Here is a 20,695-nt window from a genome sequence, read left to right as displayed (position 1 = left end):
GTTCCAAACTTGCAGCTGCTCCATTTTCCATTAGTAACTCAGCTTAATTGAACAATTGGCTCCTGGCACCTCATTATGGAGATAAGACTACTGCATTAGGCTTGGGTGATCACAGGGTGGTTAAGTAATGGTCAGATGTGCAGTGTTCTACCGTAACATAAGCTGTCATTTTGTGAAAACAATATTTCATGTTTTTGTAAATGGTTTAATGAAGGACAAATTTATCAGTGAAAGTCTAGGACTGCATTTCTGATACGCAGCTTAACATATCAATGTTATATGTATATTCTGCAGTGTTTTGCCCAGGTCAAAACCGCCTTTTCCCTGTTGATGGATTTATTGTTGTACTGAAGAAATGGGATTAAATTATTTTGTGTAATTAAATCCCATTTCTTCAGTACAACAATAAATACATCAACAGAGAAATAATTCTACGGGATTCTAAACAGTGTAGCTGTCTCCTTGATACACTAGGAAAGCAACAAATATTTAGGCTGTTAAATTTGCAGTTTTGAACCAAAACACTTAAAATGAGTACTCAAACCTGCGTAAAAAACATAACACTAAAATTCGTATTAAAGAATTCACAGACAATGGTTATCAACTGTCCCACTCTTAAATATGTTTGCTCTTTGATATCTCAATATCCGATTGTCAAAATACAATTTTACAAAATACCTCAAATCAAATAAAAGACTTTTTAGATGTGCAGAATTTCCACGGAATATTGGTTCTACTATCATACCAGTATTACACCTCCTAAACTATTTTTAGATGGAATGGTCTTGTCTTGTAAATTATGAAGCATTCTTCCTCTGATGAACTTTAAATCTACAACGGCAACAGATTTCATTTTCTTTTCTGGCTTTTTTATTCTGATATTGATTATGCGTTCTTAGATTGTTCCTCTTTGAACTTTCACTTGCCCTACAGTGCTCTTTGAACACTGAGAAATAATTTTATACATTTGTATAATACTCTTTATATGGGTGAAAGGTTCAGAGCATAAAGGGTTGTGTTTTCCGAAGTCCACCAATTTAGTGTAAAAAACAGGTTTGGTTTGTGGTATTAAAAATAAATGCAACCAATCAATCTTAAGACGGCACCAAAAATTCAACATTAATGTATTTAATGCTGGCTCCCAATTCTACTTGGGGAGGAAAAATAAAAGTACCATAAAAACCTCCTAGGAGAAAGACGTTAAAAAGAAACTGTACATCAGGGTAATATGTTGTACTCAACAATTTGGATTTAGTGCCCTCATCGATTTAAATTATCTTGTTTACTCAAACAGATAAAACAAGGCATGCACTCCGAGTTCATCATTACTTCATTAATATGTAAGTCACCAATTATTTTTTCCCTCTCCAAAGAATAAATATTCGATAAATTATTTAAATGATACTTACTGGTTTACTGAATGAATGGATTTAATTGAGCTGAAGATGCTTTCTCTAATGTTCTGCCTCAGGGTTCCCTTCGCTTTTAAAATCTCAACAAAATACTGAAAGACGACAAAAAAGAAAGGAAAAATGAATTTTCATCTTTTTTCTGCATTTGTATAAAGTCTACTGATTTCCATTAAGTTATTTCATCAACACAAGAACTGCAGATGAAGTGTAAAGCATTTAAAAGTCTTGATATCCCAGTTGTTTGGACCAATTTAATATGTGGTACAAAATAAACACAAAGATTTGCGAGAACAGACGTAAGTACATCAAACACTAGATGTATATGGTCATTTTCAATCATATAGTACCTATTATAGAAACTTATTGTCATGGTCAATCAGTTCAAGAAGGAGGGAATGATCCCAAACCCCTCTTGTCTGCAGTCATGTAATGAGTTACTGTGTGCATTTGCACAAAGAACACTGAATGGGCCATCCATGGAACATTGACATATTAGACGTATATTGGAAAAGTATTTAAGTCTTTCCTATGGTTAAAATAAGATCAAATAATATGATGCACAAACATTTTTTAAACCGAATGTATTATTCAAAATTTGAATGTTCAAACTGAAGATTTCTAAGGGTAAGATAAGTTAAAGGAAATGTCAACAACAACTAAAGAGGAAAACAATGAAATATTTTTGATTGTATAAGAATTCAAACCAGTAACTCCATATTTGGTGGGAGCACCATTGGCAGTAATCACAGCCGTAAGTCTTTTTGGTTAAGCCTCTATCAACCTTGCACACTGCGCTGGTGCAATTCTAAACCATTCTTCTACACAGATTTGCTCTGGCTCTCTCGTGGGGATCTCTTACAAACAGCAGCTTCCAAGTGTTTCCACAGATTATTAATATGATTCAAGTCAGGACTTTGACTGGGCCACTCAAGGACATTTACTTTTATATTCTTAAGGCACTCCAGCACAGCTATCTCTATGTTTCATTAGTCTTTACAAGCTTCCCCACTGATGAGAAGCAGAACCATAACATAATGCTAAAACCATCATGCTTGACAGTTGGGATGGGGGATGGTGCCGACTGAGTGATGAACTATGTTGGCTTTCCCAGATCTAACACTTTGCAATTAGACACAAAACATTCTAGTTTTGACTAGGCTTCGTTGAAAACCCCATGCAGGATCTGAGATGGTTGATTCTTCAGTTCCACACAGGTAACCTTTTTGGAGCGATCAGGGTGTTGACCCATTGACATTTTTTTCCCATCTCAGCCACTGACCTCTGTAGCTTTCAAAGTTTACTGAACATATGAACATACTGTAGAGTTTCTATTTCTACCTCATTCATCTTTGTATGTAATTGCTAGAATGACTAAAACCATCTCAACCATGTTAACAGTTAGCAACAGTTATCACCATGTTAATGAGTATTATCAACATCGTTTCAAAATAACAAGAACTTCTTGATTATAAATAATCAAATGATTGATTTTGAATTATTTGCTGCTCTATATTTCCTCTGGGATGACTCAGTTCATTAAAAAATGTAACACCCTACAGTTTGTTTGCTCATAATATAGTGCCTTGAATTTTTTATACTCGTATTTCTGTTTATTTGCAATTAATATATCATGATCTATCCTTATGATCAAAGAGGGCCAAAATATTAATTTACAAATGACTAAAAATCACTTTAATGACAGAAATGAGATTACTCAAAATCCCCGCTTCATAATGAATAATATCCCCAAATAAGAAAAAGAATGTCGGAATGTTTATTGAGGAGCCAGGAATAAGTAGCTTTGTCTTACGTCACCTGGCTGTAGGATGAGGGGGTCTAGACCCCCATACAGAGAGAGAAGTTAACCAAGGGGTAGCAGCAAATATGGAGATGTGGTGGAGTAGAAAAGCAGAAATACAACTGCGAGCAAGAGAATGAGGCTTACTGCGGTATTTTAAGCTTTTAGGAAGCAATGTCTTGGAGAGTACAAATAGTGGAGATGAGGAAGGCTTTGGTTGCTGAAATTCCTCCCTAACATTTGTTAAAAACCATTCAAACATGCAAACTTCATTATTTACCAATGATTTTTATTTGGAGGGTTATTTTTGAATAAATTATGAATATAAAATGTGTGTGATATAATAAATTGTACAGGGTATTTTCTTTTATACATGTACATACTTTAAAAAATGTTCATTGGAATATATATTGGTCATTTTAAATCTGGTGCTTCTTTATTCTACCGATAGCAACAATTAAATGAGGAAGATTCATCTCAAATGCACCATTCAACATAGCTCTTCACGAAAAAGATTAATTCTCCGGGAAAGGATTACGTCATCCAAAACAGGCATAAAAACATTCTTCTTGTTTTCAGCACCTCCAAAAGAGCAGATAAAAACACAATGTGTAAAAACTAACCATTGTCACCAGCTCCAGTTTTTCACAATATCTCTGCTCGGTCTCCACAAGCTCGCGAGCAGCGCGGTTTCGCTTCCTCTGCCAGCGATCTCTCTGCTCCTGCACGGTGTCGGCTGGTCCCACGTGTTTCAGATGAACACTCATTGCTGTCGGGGTGGAGAGGTGTTCACTCACATTAACAGCTGGAAACAGAGAAAACAACGTTTTGGTTTTTTTTTTTACACTGTTCAACAGGTTTCCCATCCTTTCATTTTCCAACCACTTCCCCCAATTCAAGACAGCGGGGAGCCAAAATACTAGCTTAGCAAGCAACAGGCGCAGGGCAGGCTACACCCTGGGTAAGACACCAGACTATCATGGGACACAGAGACACAAACACTCACACTTTTCCCAGAAGTCAATTGACCTACCAGTATATCTTTAGACTGTGGGAGGAAACCCATGTGAACATGGGCAGATCATACAAACTCCACAGGAGTGCCTCCAGGAACTCAACCCAGGGCCCCAGCGCTGTAAGGCAACCACTGTGCTGCCCCAAATTTCACATAATAAAGAATAATTCCACACAAAATAAACCGACCGCTGATTAAATACTTTATTTTTTTGTCCGGAATTTCACAGAAGCACCATGACCATTTTGGAGTTACAAAAAGACTATCTCTGTAGGTTTAAAAAATAAGAACATCCACTGCTGGCAACAAAAGTTAGCTCCTTGCTTTGTAGTAAAAAATAAATGGACCTAAAAACACGACAATAAAGGACTTTAATAACAGCACTGAGCTGTAAAATATCTACTCAAACATAAATTTATGAACAGACCCCGGATATAAGAACCATATGCACTATGTAGTTATTACTGGACATTTTACACTACTACTAATCTGCAAATGACAAGCAAGTTTTTTTTTTTTAAGGAAAATTTATTTACGAGGAAGATGGATGTAACAGGGTTAGAAGCCATTAATATTATAGGTCTCAAAGCCCCAGGAAACTCTAAACGATGAAAATACATGACATCGCAGTCTGACATTTGCCATCCAGTGCTTCGATTCTACCATTTTATAGAAAACATATCAGACCCATATAAATGCAAAAGTCTTTTAATTTCTTTTTATAAACTGTTGAAACCTAACAGGTCTTATGGAAAAAAAAATCCTCAATATTAAAATATTTAATTTTACTATCCTAACATCCCTTTAGTTTACTTGCATTTAACTCATAGTTACTCATAGTTTAATGTCCCAGATGGGAAATTTGCTTTTTGCAGGCAGCTTAAGGACACAACGCAATACATTGAAAATAACAGGAACCCATTAATGAATGAGACCCATATGAGTGTGATGAGAGAAAATATATACAGTACAAAAGAAGTCAAATGTGCAATTAATTATCCAAATTAAACAGGTTAAATAGCTGTGGAATTAAAAGATAACTTGGATCTATTGCACTTGAATCTAGGTTGTCTACATCAGCACCCAGAGTGAAGGAGCTCAGATTCACTGTGGGATGGTCACGACAGTCAATTAGCTATATTGACCTTCCACACTACTTGCTTGATGGAGATGTCTGAAAACTGGAGCGGTTGCACCAATAATTTGCTGGTTACTTTCACAATCCGGCTCAATCTTTTTTTGTTGTGTACAGTATGTTAAAGTTGCCAAACCAGGCTACTGCAGTGAATGTTAGGACAGATTCAATTATTGTACAAGTTATTGTTATACACACATTAGTGGGTAAGGACTTACTTGAAACCCTTCAAAACCATTTGCAATTTCTAGTTTTAAAAATCATTCTTATATCTTGTTCATTGATGATTAACACAGTCTATAAAAGTTACTTCATAATTGCATGTACACCGATTATGAACACAAAACACATGTTGAACATAGTGTAACCACTATCCAACTATAATGGTGAGCCTACAGTTTAAACATAAGCTTTTGTCCTCCAGCAAGACTATTTTACTGTTTCTAAGGACCCAGCAGATAAACATTCCAAGTTTCTGAAAAGAAAAAAAAAACAGTACAATCTTTTCATTTAAGAAAAAGGGCAAACTAGGAACAATTTACTGAATAAAATTTAGAATAATTTCACTTACATTTTGTACATAAGCTACCCCTCAGTGCCTCAGCTGTGTATTATATAGTGTCACTGACAAATAGGTTATTTTGCATTAATGTACTGTGAGCTGTATGATAAAACAGTGGGGGGCAAAGCACTGTCATCCATTCAAGAGAAATATAAACTACATAAACTGTGAAACACTATGCCATTATTATAGACAGAGAGAAAGAAAAGCCATTGTTACTAAATACATGCAATGCTCCTCAGCTGTTCTGTGGGAGGCCACAAGTAGACAAGGCAATGTCAGAGCTGATCAAAACTGCAGCTATGGCATTGAAACGTATCTCCATTTCCAAATGTGTATGTCTTTATTCTTTAACCCATTCTGCCAAGGGGTGATGACTTTTCTTCTCTTTCCCCGATATCTATATGACTTTCATGCAGATGCAGATGCAATTTTAAAAGTATTTCACTCACTGAATAGTCTGCAGTACTACATTTGAAGCAAAAAAAATCAATCATGTCAAGTGCACAGGGAGGTCACTAAGGCTGTCAATTTCAATCAAATCTGTAATTAAATACATCTCCCAATATAGATTTTTTTATATATTTATTTTGTGTGTTTAAAAATGTCATTTATTCTTCAGATATTTCTTGCTGTGGTGAATCCCTGATCAGGCCACTGATCTATAACATTAAGCAAAGGCTGTGATTCCCGTTGTTGTTAGCACATTACACTTACTTTGTTTTTAATTGGGAATATGACACCTAAAACCAGGGATGTCAAATATAGATCCGGGACCATAGCGATCCTGTATACTGTATAACCACTCTCTGTGATTCTCTACCTCTATCCAATCACAGTCTCCCTGTTTGATGTTGTCACAGAAGTAAATGGGCTGTCTTTGTATACAAGAGTGGGGGAAAAATGACACACACTTGCCCTAAATTGTTAGGCAACCTCAGCAACTAAATCCACATTGGGCCCATGGAAAGAGTACCTAGTGAGTTATTTTACAAATTCCTATTCATATTTTTGAAAACAATAATAATGTATTTATGTTACTAAAAAAGAAAGATAAATTTAATGTGGTTAAGGAGAGGTGGAGAAATTTATATTTGTTGCAGCGGAATATGTGTAGAAGTGAATTTACTATGGTTTATGTTTTTGATATCTAGAGAATAGAGTTCGACATCTTTGAAGTTTTAGTTTTTGTCACGTTTTTGCCGTTTTCTGCTTCTGTTTCCCAGTTAAAAACATTAAATCTGTTTCACATTTCTGTTCTCTTCAGAATTTAATACTGTATGCAGATACAGTACAACATGCAAATTGTATGAAAATATTTTTTTTCAATAGCTATTTTCAAGTTAGAATGATCATCGCCATCTTATGCACTGTCAGTATCTTTGTGATGTTAAATGGTACGTAAGCTTACTTTACAAATGCAAAGGAACAAGTAATAGGTTTATTCCATGCTGAAAAGAAGAGAAAACACAAGGTTTCAGCTGTGAAGCCAGGTCTTCACAGCCGAAACATTGTGTTTTCTTTATTCTCTCTTCAGCATGAAATAAACCTATTACTAGTTCCTTTGCAGACTACGCATGCTGACGCAGCTACCCACCTGAATTACCTTCAAAAATTTTCACAAGGGTGCTTAAATTGTCTGTGAAATGCAGGAAATGTCTTGATGGGATAAATAAATTCAACATCCACCCATTTTCTAACCAATTCTTCCAGTTCAGGGTTCTTGGGCAGGAGAAGCCTAACCCGGCAACCAACAGGATAGGAAGGCATGAGACACCAGGTGCCAGCCCATCACAGGCCTCACACACAGACACAAAAACAGTCACACCAGGGCCCATTTTCCCAGAAGCCAATTAACCTAACAGTATGGACTGTGGGAGGAAACCACAGCACCTTAAGACAGCCACATGAACATGAGGAGAACATAGAAATGCACACAGCACCCCAGGGACCCAGCGCTATGAAGCAGTAATGCAGAGCACTGCGCTACCATGCCTCCATAACATTCAACTTTTAAAATTTGAAGTTACGATGTAACTGGGAAGGTTTAATAAACTAAAAGATTTCTTCATCTGGGATCTTCATGCATTGTTTATCAGTCTGTAAAATCAACTTTTATGAATTTTGGCCTATTTTTGCCCAAACTACTAAATATCTGAGACATTTGAAGGTTTCTTTGCATGAACAGCTACCTTCAAGTCAATTCATAATGCCAAATTTCTTTCTCAGCCATTGTGTTGTAAGCCTGCTTGCATGCTTAAGATCACTGTCTTACTATAGGACCCACTTTTAGTTTGGCTTCAGCTGGCAAATGGATGGCCTGGCATTCTCCTCCGGAATTTGATGATAAAACGCTGAATGAATGGTTCTGTCGATAATGGCAAGCCATTTAGGCAGCCACAAACGATGATCCTCCCACTTGGGAAACTTTGGAAGGGCAGTAGTGCTCTCTTTAGAGAGCAATGGTTCTTCCTGGCTATTCTCCCATAAGAATCATTTCCATTCAGTATTTTCTCAATGGCAGAGACATGAACACTGACATTACCCACAGTGAGATAGGTCTGCTGATCCTCAGATGAACTCTCAGGTTCTTTGTGACTTCCTGGATATTTCAGGTATAGTAGCTCTTAGGGAGATCTTGGCAGGACAACAAGTCCTGGGAAGAGTCACAGCAGTCATGAATATTATTCCTTGGTCGACCATCTATCTGACCATGGATGAATGGAGCTCCGAATGTTCAGGGATGGTTTTGCAACTGATGAGCATTAACGACTCTTTTCCTGACATCTTTTGATCACGTCCTGATGTGTTTCCACTAACCTGTGCGGTGGAGACCAAATTCCTGAAGGTTTCTGACTATATTATAGGACAGGGCTGTCCACAGTTATTCCTTGTTACTTTTTACCAAATTATTTAACAATTTAAATTATCTCCTGAATTGTGCTAGTTGTTCACTTATTATTTCACATACTTTAATTCTTGATTATGTTTTTTGTTTGCATTATAAATCATATAAAAAAGTGAACTGGTATATAAAAACCCCTTTGTTATTTAAGATAAGACTAGTTTCACTTAACACTAAGATAAGAAATTTAAATTCATGTAATTGGGGAATCACAATGATTTCTCAGCACTGTCTATTGAGATAAAAATACATTTATAAGATTCATTGCGGTCTGATAAACTTTGGCACATAAAGCTGTAATGTATATGGTTATAATTTAAGCATTGTGCACTACTTCAATGGGTAATGGTGCCAGCTAAAATCATCAATTTATTGTTGGCACCTTTTCTGTTTCTTTTTACTTCACAACAACTTAGAACATCAGAACATCAGAAGCCCTGCAGATCACACAAACCAGTGTGTAAAACTGCTTCAACACCATGAGATTTCCAAAGTGCCGATTAAAATGCAGACTTGCAAAACCAAAAACCTCAGGACAAACTAATTTGCTCCTGAAAAGCTCATACAAATTTATAACTGAATCAGAGCTTTGCATCCTGTGTCAAACACTTGAGAAAACCACTGTTGCTTTATTAAAGGTCATTATGCATCAGTCGTTATTATTATTAATGTGGTAAAACAAGAATCACATTTGTACCCGTCTTAACCAGCCAGTTATGCACAGGTTTAGATATTCCTTCATAAAATATTCATGAGAATGCTCAGAAAATGTATCCCAATGGGCAATGTAAGACCTTGCATGGTATGCTTAGATAAACCTCTGTTTATTAGGCAATCAAGTCCACAAGTGTTTGTGAAGCAATGTAGTAGCCTAAGCCTAAGATTACCCACAATACTATTTTAAAATAAACTTGCAAAGTGGCCTTTTAATAATCACAGAAAACATCCTCAGTAAGAACCAGGTTCTTGCATAACCACCCAACCTAAAACAAATTCCCAAAGGACTTCTCAAAGGTACCAACATATACTGATGTAAGATAAATACAATCTTTATTATGTGCTTTTGCAAAGGTGACATACAGTGTATACGCACCTATGTTTGTAAAATTCAAGGCATTTTGTAGAACAATTAGCCTAGATATGGTAGAACAGAAAATCTAAGCAGAAACAAGTACATACTGTAGCACTGCACATACTGTAACTTAACTGGAAGTAAACGGAAGATATAGAGCATTCATATTGCATACTGTACTTTCCGCATAAAAAGATGAAAATACATATTATTTGTTATGGAATTTGTTACAAAGTTGTGGAATTTTGGAACACTCGCCCCCAGTGAGCCTGCTTTCCAGCTTCCATTATGACATGCCTATTGTCCATTGTGATTAGATTCATTCAACTTCTGTACACTGGGACTGGCATGAACTAGACCCAGAACTATCAATTCCAATGCTGGATTTTGCACAACCAGCGCTTTAAATATTTAACAGATCAATAAAGAATTCAGTTACATAATAAGGATGCAGTAAACACCTGCACTAGAATGTACTTGAGGGGTTTGACTGTAGGGGAACCTTCCACTCCCCTTCTTTCGAAAGGCCACAGAAGCAGGCAAAATTGTCAGGTAGTGAAAAAAATGCTTAGATCACTTCCATCTCTAAATTGAAAAAGACTGAAATTACACACTAGAAACATCACTCATATAGTTACAATCTATTTGGTTGCTTAGTACTTGCCATTCAGTACTAACACTAAATAAAACAAACTATCAGAAAAAATGTGATTTTTACATCTGATTTTTAGAAAAGGTTTTGAAAGGGAAAGTATAAATATGTGTCTTCTAACATCCCTGGTAAACAAGCCATTTAAATCAACAGAAAATGAAATCACAGATACACCTTCACAAACACCCCTTAAGATTATGCACAATGGAGTAAACAGTTTATTAGAAAATGGGTACTTCATTTAAAATGTAAATTTTAGTTTACCGATATATTCTGTTCCATCCATATAATCTACTGCATGAATAATTTTTCAAAAATGATTACTCACACGTTGAAAGAAAAGTAGGTTACTGAAAATGTATGCAATCCTTTAATAAGGTCCATGATAAAAACCATCACCACAAAATGACAAAAATATTTTAAAAAATAGTTATTTGACCAAGATCTAAGTACTGTACTTCAATCATTCCCATGGTGGTTTTAGGTGTTTTTGGGTTGAGTGCTAAGGAAATACACTAGATATGTTTTTAGTCAAAATTGTAAAGGATACCTCTTTTGTTACTTGCCCCTTCTGTGAAATGTAAAAGCACAGTTGAACCTACTGTCTTCAAGTTAAAAACTAAAACAGAGGCTGAACTCAAGTGAAGTGGAGCATAGGGTCATAAAAGCACATTAGTGGATAGCTTTTGATAAAATTCACAAACGTGGCATGGATTTTATAAATCCGTGTAGGTAAACTTTACAGAAGTATAATTTAATACAGTACAAGCTGCAATATGTTAAATTTCCCAATACAGTATACTCTTTCAAGACAAGAAAATGGAGTGCAATTCACCTCATGGCAGAGACCTACTACAAATATAATACAGGGAACATTAGCAGTTTAATTAACCAATTTCATAAGTTCAATATCAGTTTTTTATGACTGTAAACACTCTCACTTTTTAATATAAATGTTCAAATAAGGAAAATAAATCTTATAACACTAATGCAAACACCTGCATGCCCCAAGAGACAAGGTTACCACCATCCTTCACATCCACACTGCTGGCAAAAGAGAGACAAACAGATCAGCAGAAGGGAAGAAAATCTTTATTTTATATAGTGCCTTATGCGACATTAAATAAATGCTTTTTATGGGAGAAGAAAATCTTAAACTTTTGAAATGTATTAGTACAATAAATCAATTGAAAACTAGAGTACAGAGTTTACTCTATCTAATATTGAATATGGCCTTGGAGATCATTAAAGGCAACTCTGACATTCAGCAGAACAAGAAGAGAATTAAGGTTGAAAATATTAGTAAGTAATCTTAACTACAGAGTACTCTGTAGTTATCTAAACCTACTGTAGACTGGAAGAGTTCACAAACAGTAGCTTATTTGCATATAAATTATCTGGCCTAGTCCTAGTATTTGTAATTTAATTTGCATTACTGTAGTAGTTGACATCTGTATCATACATGGATTTCACTATAATCAGCTGGAATGGGTCTGTTCTTCCTTGTGATCATGCAGTATTTAAAACAGAATAATTATTGAATAACACGTACCAGTGATACTCAACTTGCTGTTGAGTCTTCCAATCCCAACCTGTCAAAAGTTCATTAATTATTATGTTAATCTCGCTAATCGTTAATCAAATAATTAAGGATCCGGTTATAACTAAATTCTGCAATGAAGAAGACTGGAAAGATTAAGGAACGTGTTGGAGCATATTTGATGATGGTTAACTGAAAAATCCTTTATACAAAAATAAAAAAATATAGCCTCAGACCATAAGTCTTCTTTTAGTGGAAAAAAGTGCAAAACATACATAAATCCAATATGTAAATGATGTGCATTTAAGCTTTTAAATGATTGGTAAAAGACTGACAGATAACACTACAGGAAAACAGTTTAGTGGGTAAACAGTGTAGTACACTTAACAGCATTAAAATATTAAATATTAATGAAAATTAGGTAATTGGTTATAGAACTACAGGCACTTAATTACATGTACATTTTGAATTAAATTTAATTTTTATATTTAAAAAAGTGTTCTAAATGAAAAGGCTTGTTTAAATATGAAAACAACTTGCTTGAATAAAGTGATAATGCATTCAACACAAAGATGTAAATAATGTTTCATTATAGGCTGTTTAAATATGTATGTACTATGTGTACGTAGTATAATATTTAATTATTTCTCACCTTCTTCTGTGCATCTCATCACTGTATGGAGAGTATATGATGTTCGTAAAAACGACTAGCATTCATTGCACTTTCTACATGTATCATATAAAAAAAGTCAAGGCAGGAGAAATTAAATTAATATTTTCCATTGTTTCATTTACTGCTATAAATGTTTCACTTAATGCAAACAAATTACTTCCTTCTTTTTAAGTAGATAAATCTCTCAATTTAAAGAAAAAACTACTAAAAATATGTTATCTTTTTCCTTGTGCAAACATACAATCTTTTACCACCAAAGAGCAACTACAAACAAAACTTTTTCATTTATATTATCTTAGATTGGGTACAATAAAACAACACAAAACAATTTCAACTATTTATATTGTGTTACTATATTTCATCCAGGACAAAGAAATGAAAATACTGAATTTCACATCACTGACAACAGGGTTACTTTGTAGCCTGATCACATGGGTGGGATAGGACACCTCTAAGGAAAACTAGGATGTTATTGCAAGTGATATGGTAGACCAGTAGGTGGCACTCTTCCTCCTTGACCAGAATTTCCAACACAATACCCAAGAAAAGTAACAAAAGAAAATGCATTATAGGAGATGTCCTACAATGAGATGTTAAGTTGTTAAACTGAGGTTCTATTTGGTCATTAAACATGTTATGACACTGATCTTAATAGGAGAGGGCATGATACCCTGGTGTTCCTGGATAAAATCCATCTGGCCTCCATACACACGCCCCGTATTTTCACTGCGTACTGGAACTGCTGTAACTACTGGCGTGTGCTACTCTTCAGAGGTAGCTGAAGTGGGTGCTTTGATGTGTTTGGGGAGTCCACAGGGTGGAAAGCATTATACATATGCGAGGAATTAATATTAATTATCACTAATTAGCAGTTATCCAGTGTATTACTGTGTCTAACCAGCAATACAATGCTGTTATTCTGTTGAAATAGCTATTATTCAAGTCATATCCTGTAGCAAAAACTAGAATGCATCTATACATCATAATAGCAGGTAGCCACAATTTTCCTCTTATACCATTATTAAATAACACTGAATATTTCTGTATTAAACTGGTCAAATAGATTGTCTCCAACATTATCCTGCAGCAACATTTACTCACTGCCACTTTCTTGTGTTCAATAAGTGCTATAATGTGCAAAACAATGGTACATATTGTTTAAAAATACTTACTCTTAGGCTTGTAACCAAAGAGCTTTTGATTCTTTGAAGTTCAACAGTAAGCATCTCAGAGCTATGCTTTCTCTGATAAGACAATAGGTACAGACTTGAAAATATATGACCACCCAGAGACTAGGCAGGTCTTGTTTATTGCTTTTAATTGGCATCACACGAGCAGCAAAACATTTTTCACTCAGCTCCAATTAGCCCCAGGAAGCAGGTCCCTGGACGGCAGACGTAGTTTGGGAGGCCATGCATATTTTACATAGAGACCAGCTATATGGATCAACACCCAGCTGGGAAGACAATAAATCCTCCCTCATGCCAAAGGCAGTCAAAAGCTGATTAGAAAAATGTTTCGCTATTTAAAAGAACACATGAATGTGACTACTTATAAAAACAAAGGAAAGAAATCACACAGGTATACACTGAAATACATACACAGTGCTTTCTAAAAATGATGTGCACAGTGCTCCCTCCAATGACGTTCAATTCTGTTGAATTACACATGGAGAATACACATTTTTTAAAGCAGATAAGCTCAAGAACACTAATGGGTGACAGACATTAAATGTCAGCATAAAATGCAAAGAAATTTAGTTTGTGAATCCTAAATTGTAAAAGAAAGCAACCCCTTGTAAAACGTAAATGGACTCAGTTGCTAACAACTACTTTAACAAATCACACAATTAGTGTGCAATAACAGAAATTCACATGATTTCAGAATACATGCATTTATCTCTCTATGTTCCCTCAACTTTCAAGCCAAGATTCAACCATGAAGAGCTTCCAACACAGCTCAGGGATAAGATTGTAGAAAGGGATGAAACAGCAGAAGGGTATACATTTTTTAAAGACTTTGAAAATCCCTTTGAGCCTGTGAAGTTGACTATTAAGAAGTAGAAAGTGCCTAATCTAGGCAGCGTGTGGGAGGTAAGACACAGTTCCTCCAACCTAAGCAGCCAGGCAAAATGGGAACAGGTTAGAAATGCCACCACGAGGCCTCCAGCTACCTACAGTACAGTGTTCAATGGCTGAGATGGAAAAAGATGTCCGTATGTCAACAGGATCATACAATATAAATAGGAAGAAGAAAGTCATTACCAAAAATAACAATAAATCCTGCACTGGGTTATCAAGAGAGCATTTATGCAAAACAAGGGTCCCTGATATCCGTTAGAGTTAGGGACCAAAAAGCTGCCACCTGCACAGAAAGAAATGTATATACTGAACTTTTTTCCCATAAAAACAATGTAAATATGGGGACCGTAAGAATGTAAACTTTGCACATGTGACAAAATCAGGAAAGATTTTTCCCATAGGAATAAATTGAATAGAGTAGGGTTAGGAAATAAGTGTGTTTCATTTACACCTCTCCAAATACAGTCCCTTACTCCACATGAACACATAACATTAATAAACCATTTTTACTCTAACCTATACATCAGTTTATCTTGACCTACCAATCATTTCACATAACATTATTTTAAACAACATTAAAAATCGCAACCGAAAAATACATAGAACCATTTATATGATCTCACTGCCAGAAATGGACAAGATGTGCTTGGCGGTTTACACTACTGCACTTTAAAGCACCTGCATTGTCACTTGCACTAGGCTTGGAACAGATAAAAATCTGATAAAAGCCATTGTTGGAAGATCCAACACTTTCTCCAAACAAAAGTATTAAATTAAGTATTCAAGCGAATATTATACATCTTTGTAGTGGTGAATAGAAACCTCATGTGCTTGCTTTGTACCCAACAAGTACCTACTTTACAATGAGCGACAACTGGTGACATTATTTCTTTCTTTATATCACTGATAATTTGCAAATCTCAATATTCCTTCAAACTTGGCTTTTAATAATTCTGTTGAAAACTGAAATCTTAAGTTATCATCACAGGGACTGTGCTAGAGTTATCAACCCTTAAGTAATTACGAATTTGATTGTTGAGTATTTTGATAATTTATTTACACACATTTTTATAATGTAAAGGAACAAGTAATAGGTTTATTCCATGCTGAAAAAAAGAAGAAAGAGAACACAACGTTTCGGCCGTGGAGCCTTCTTCAGGTGTGGCTCCTGAAGGTTGACACCTGAAGAAGGCTCCACGGCCGAAACGTTGTGTTCTCTTTCTTCTTTTTTTCAGCATGGAATAAACCTATTACTTGTTCCTTTGCAGCCTACGCATGCTGACGCAGCTACCCACCTGAACTTTTTATAATGTATACATATAATTAATGTATTTATTTATGATATGTATAAGCTCACTTGAAGTACACTGAAATCAAATCCAGCCTGACATAGCAAATGGGTATGACACCCCGGATGCAGAGTACAGGACACGCGGAGAGGGTAAGCAGTTAGGACAGCCCAGTGGAGGACCTGGTGGAAGAGTTCTGGGCTGAAAGAATGAAGGACTAAGTTCACAAGATGACAGAAGGGAATGGGAGCGAGTCTCCGAGAGAGACTGAGAAAGGCCAGTTGATCTGGCCAGTAGAGCGATTTGATTTTGCACAGCTGGCAAAGCAGGTCCCAAAGTACGGAAATGAAGTGTTTAGCAAGAGCTCAAACGCGGAGTGATGCTTTTGAGTTTAGAGTTCTGTTTTGTCCTTTAAGAGACACTGCCTTCATTCCAGAATGAGCAGAAAGACCTGGAGGCGTCACAACAAAATATACGATGTCCTATTATACTTAGTGTAATATAGAAATGTCAGGGAATCTGACATTTATATGTTTCTGTTGCCCCATAATAATGTGTTTTAAGTCATCTGTAAGGGAAGCATGAAAACCACGACAGAACAGAAGCAAAAGTTTGACAACTTAGCAATAGATGTATAGTTGCTGACTTGTGAAGAAGTACTGTAGTATGACAATAACCAATTTGTACCTGTTGATAAATAAGATACTGTTAGTATTTACTCCCATCACGTTCCTATTTTCAGCAAATGTTTAAACAATTGATGTTAGATCTTCATCAGAATTTATGACATCAGCAGCTACATAAAAGATGAGATATCCTATTTTAAAGGCGGATAAAATTATTTTTTATTGGTCAAATACGGACTAATAAATCATGTTCCCTACTCTGTCAGAGCCCAGCAGCAGTTCACCAATCACAATACTGCACTATGGCAACCAATCTGAATGCAAGGCCCAAGTACCAAAATAAGAGTAAAGACATTATATCGCTATATAAATAAAATGATTTTTTCTTAACTGTTACAAGACGACATAGAACTTTTAAGGTCTGTAGCATGTTGTCCAAAAAATGAACCCACAACTCCAATTGTCCTTATCCAGCTCTGCATATATTATCTAAAATGCAGCATTGATTTATAAATAGTAAATTCACTTCTTCATACAGGTATTATTCATTTTTAATTCATATCTGATAATTTAAACTTTTATCTCTTTCAAAGTCTTAAAGTAGACTAGGAACAGCAATCACAAACAAATCACTATTAATTTCAAACATTTGCAATTTGAAAGCAAGAATATTATATAAGGATTTCAAGAAGATACAGAGAGGTGAGTAAAGCATGTGATTTTAAAGGTTTTCCTTGTAATCAGAAGTCTGTGGAGGTGTTCAGAGAATACCGTGGATATGTGTTCGTTACAGGCAGGTGACTGAAACCTATGTTATTTTCAAATAGTCAGAAAGTGCAATGTTTGTTTACTTTATTGTAACCCTGGAACTCTTAAACAATGCACCTTTAAAAACTCCCTCCATGCCTCCTTGCCCCATCTTCCAAACTTAATGAGAACCCTGTAGACTGGCAACCAAAACCCTGCATCTTGTCAACACAGAAGAAATCCAATCTAATGCAGTTTATCTTAAAGTCAACTTATTAATGTTGGTCCAGCTGAATGGCCTGCAGGCCCTGGAAGTTGTCGACTAGAAGCAGACACTGTGTTATTAAACTACCCTTCACACAGACAACACCTGTAAGGTACTTATTAAAAAGACAGCACAACTGATTTTTTGGGACTGGTTTTCCAAAATCTTGATATTTCCTTCTGTGCCCCCAGCTGCCATCTACAGTAGAGCCTAAAACGTAACAAAACTCTTTTTCATGTTTCATTTTGTTCTTGAACTTTTTGTATTTCACACTGGTTTGCTACAGCTGCAAAGAACACAGATCCATGTAAAAAGAATAGTCATTAATGGAAGAAAATCAGAAAAACTATTGAAAGAAATAATGCATCAGAAAAAAAATCACATGAAAGGTTAAATATTTTCTCGTGCACATACATGTTTCTTATATAGCAGTATTGTGCAAAATTCTTAAATATCTTAAAGACAATTAAAAGATACAAAATATGTTAAGAGCACCAGCTCAACTCAAACTCTACTTGTGGCTTCTAATATTACAATAACGTTGACTGTTATTAATACTACTTTGCGGAAGCTCGGGATTTAGATATTTATTTAGTTATCTTTAATTCACACTGATCAGAATATTCAAAATCCCTATTACGTGTAAAGTATAAAAATTTATATCAATGACATTATTAGGGGCTGTAGCCCCTAATCCATCGCATTAACCAACCAAATATAATTGACTTCTCAGGTGACATTTCATTAACATCATTTGCTCCTCACTTCATAAAGCTAATTATAGGGAACAGTAATAGGACCACTGCTCTTCTTACTCTATATTATATTATTAATAATAATCAATAATTTAGATTCTACTATAATTAGTAAACTAGTCAAGTTTGCAGAGAATTCCAAAACAGAAAGATCAGCAAATATTGCATAAGTGGCAAAAGATACTGAATATGACACAGACAAAAAGCAAGTCTAGGCAAACACCTGGTAGATGACATTTATTGTAGAGAAGTGCTGAATAATAAACACAGAAACTATAAAAAAAACTATGGGAAATTCTGAGCTTGAAGAAGCTACTGTACTTACGAAAAAGATGTGGGTGTTTATAATGACATCGTTTTCATCTTGTACACAAAATGGGAATGCTATATAGTTTAAAGTACAGAATTTAAATCAAGCAATGTCCTCACAGTTGTACAAGAAAGAGTTCATTCAAAATTTGTATGATTTGTTACTGAAAACATAACTTTTATCAAGATTAACTGTTATCGTAAAACAAAAAAGGTAAAATCTCAGTAGAATCGTTACTACATAAAGAAGGAAGCCAAAGGACTTGAGCACTGAATATCACAAGAAACGCATCACTGTCCATATACATTAAGAACAAAGTATATGATTTTTTTTATATGGATTTTAAATCATTTTGATTTTTCAACACTGTAAATCACAGTGATTTGGTGAAAATCAAGAAAACCACAGGAAGTAACTTTTGCGGAACTGTCTGGGGTGCTCACTGCCAGCAGTTTCTAACCTGACAAAACTTTACAGCCATATTAACTCTTTTAAAGACAATTCACAATGTGGGAGGTCATGAGTCACAACACCAAGACAGATGAGGAGGCCAAAGCGTGAGAGTCTCTTGTCCAGGCAGAAGTAGCTAGTCTTTACAGAATTCCAATTGCAGTGATTGATTGAGCACCTGGCTGCAAGGGGCTACACTGATTAAGGAGTGGGACCTCACTTGCTACCCTTCCTGCGGGCGTCATTTCGTAGTGCTACAAATGCAGCAACAGCTTTCTTGCGAGATGAGAATGTGACAGTTATACCGCGGCTGCTCTTTTTGCCAGAATTGAGAATTCCATCTCATCTGTGCGATGAGATGGAATGAAATGTGGTATCAAAGGCCCAGAGACCAGTGCAGAGGCACTGGTTTTGTCTGTGGACAATGTTTGTCCACAGATGAACAGTACATCAGCATTGGCTACTAGACTGAGACTTTCATGCTAGACCCCCGTGGATGACAAATGTAAACCAGCATGTGCATTCACGTCAGCACCCCACCTTCAAAAAGATTATGTGCTTGATAACTGTCGATGCAATTAGAAGTGATGCTTCTTTTGATGCACACACTTACAGGGCATGAAAATAGGAAAAAGGTTGTCAAGGAAATGATTTTGCTCAGTATTTTAATGGTAAGACATACATTTCCTAAGTGGTGCTTGATCTAGAATTACTGTCCAGGCATTATATTGCCAGCAGTCATATCACCCTGCAACTCACAACTGGCAACCCACTGAAGCTAAGCAGGTGTGAGCATAATCAGTACCTGGATGGGAGACCTCATGGGAAAAACTAAGGTTGCTGCTGGAAGCGTTGTTAGTGGGGCCAGCAGGGGGCGCTCACCCTGCGGTCCATGTGGGTCCTAATGCCCCAGTATAGTGACAGGGACACTATACTGTAAACAGGCGCTGTCCTTCGATGAGACATAAAACCAAGGTCCTGACTCTCTGTGGTCATTAAAAATCCCAGGGTGTTTCTCGAAAAAGAGTAGGGGTGTAACCCCGGTGTCCTAGCCAAATTTCCCATTGGCCCTTACCAATCGTGGCCTCCTAATAATCCCCATCTATGAATTGGCTTCATTACTCTGCTCTCCTCCCCACTGATAGCTGATCAGTGAGCGTTCTGGCGCACTACGGCTGCCGTTGCATCATCCAGGTGGATGCTGCACATTGGTGGTGGTGGAGGGGTGTCCCCATTACCTGTAAAGCGCTTTGAGGGGAGTGTCCAGAAAAGCTCTATATAAGTGTAAGCAATTATTATTATTATTATTATTATTATTATTATTATTATTATTATTATTATTATTATTCAGATGTTTTATACACCTGTTCGCTGCACACCTTTCACTATGACAATACATTACTGTGGC

General features: G+C 36.0%; 1 protein-coding gene across 3 annotated transcripts in view; it reads right to left on the bottom strand.

Annotated features, from left to right (window-relative positions):
- Nucleotides 1–20,695, bottom strand: part of arhgef39 (Rho guanine nucleotide exchange factor 39) — an 82,811-nt gene that overhangs the window by 52,431 nt on the left and 9,685 nt on the right. For all 3 annotated transcript variants that reach the window (XM_088644669.1, XM_088644668.1, XM_088644670.1), the window contains 2 exons: nt 3,834–4,015; nt 1,410–1,504 (listed from right to left, as the gene is read on the bottom strand). In XM_088644669.1, coding sequence (XP_088500795.1) covers nt 1,410–1,504; nt 3,834–3,977 — 239 coding nt within the window. In that variant the 5' untranslated portion in view covers nt 3,978–4,015. The remainder of the gene's footprint in view (nt 1–1,409; nt 1,505–3,833; nt 4,016–20,695) is intronic.

The sequence above is a fragment of the Lepisosteus platostomus genome, chromosome 9 (assembly GCF_059453375.1).
Source record: "Lepisosteus platostomus isolate fLepPlt1 chromosome 9, fLepPlt1.hap1, whole genome shotgun sequence".
NCBI lineage: Eukaryota > Metazoa > Chordata > Actinopteri > Semionotiformes > Lepisosteidae > Lepisosteus > Lepisosteus platostomus.
This window is presented reverse-complemented; position numbering and strand designations above follow the sequence as displayed.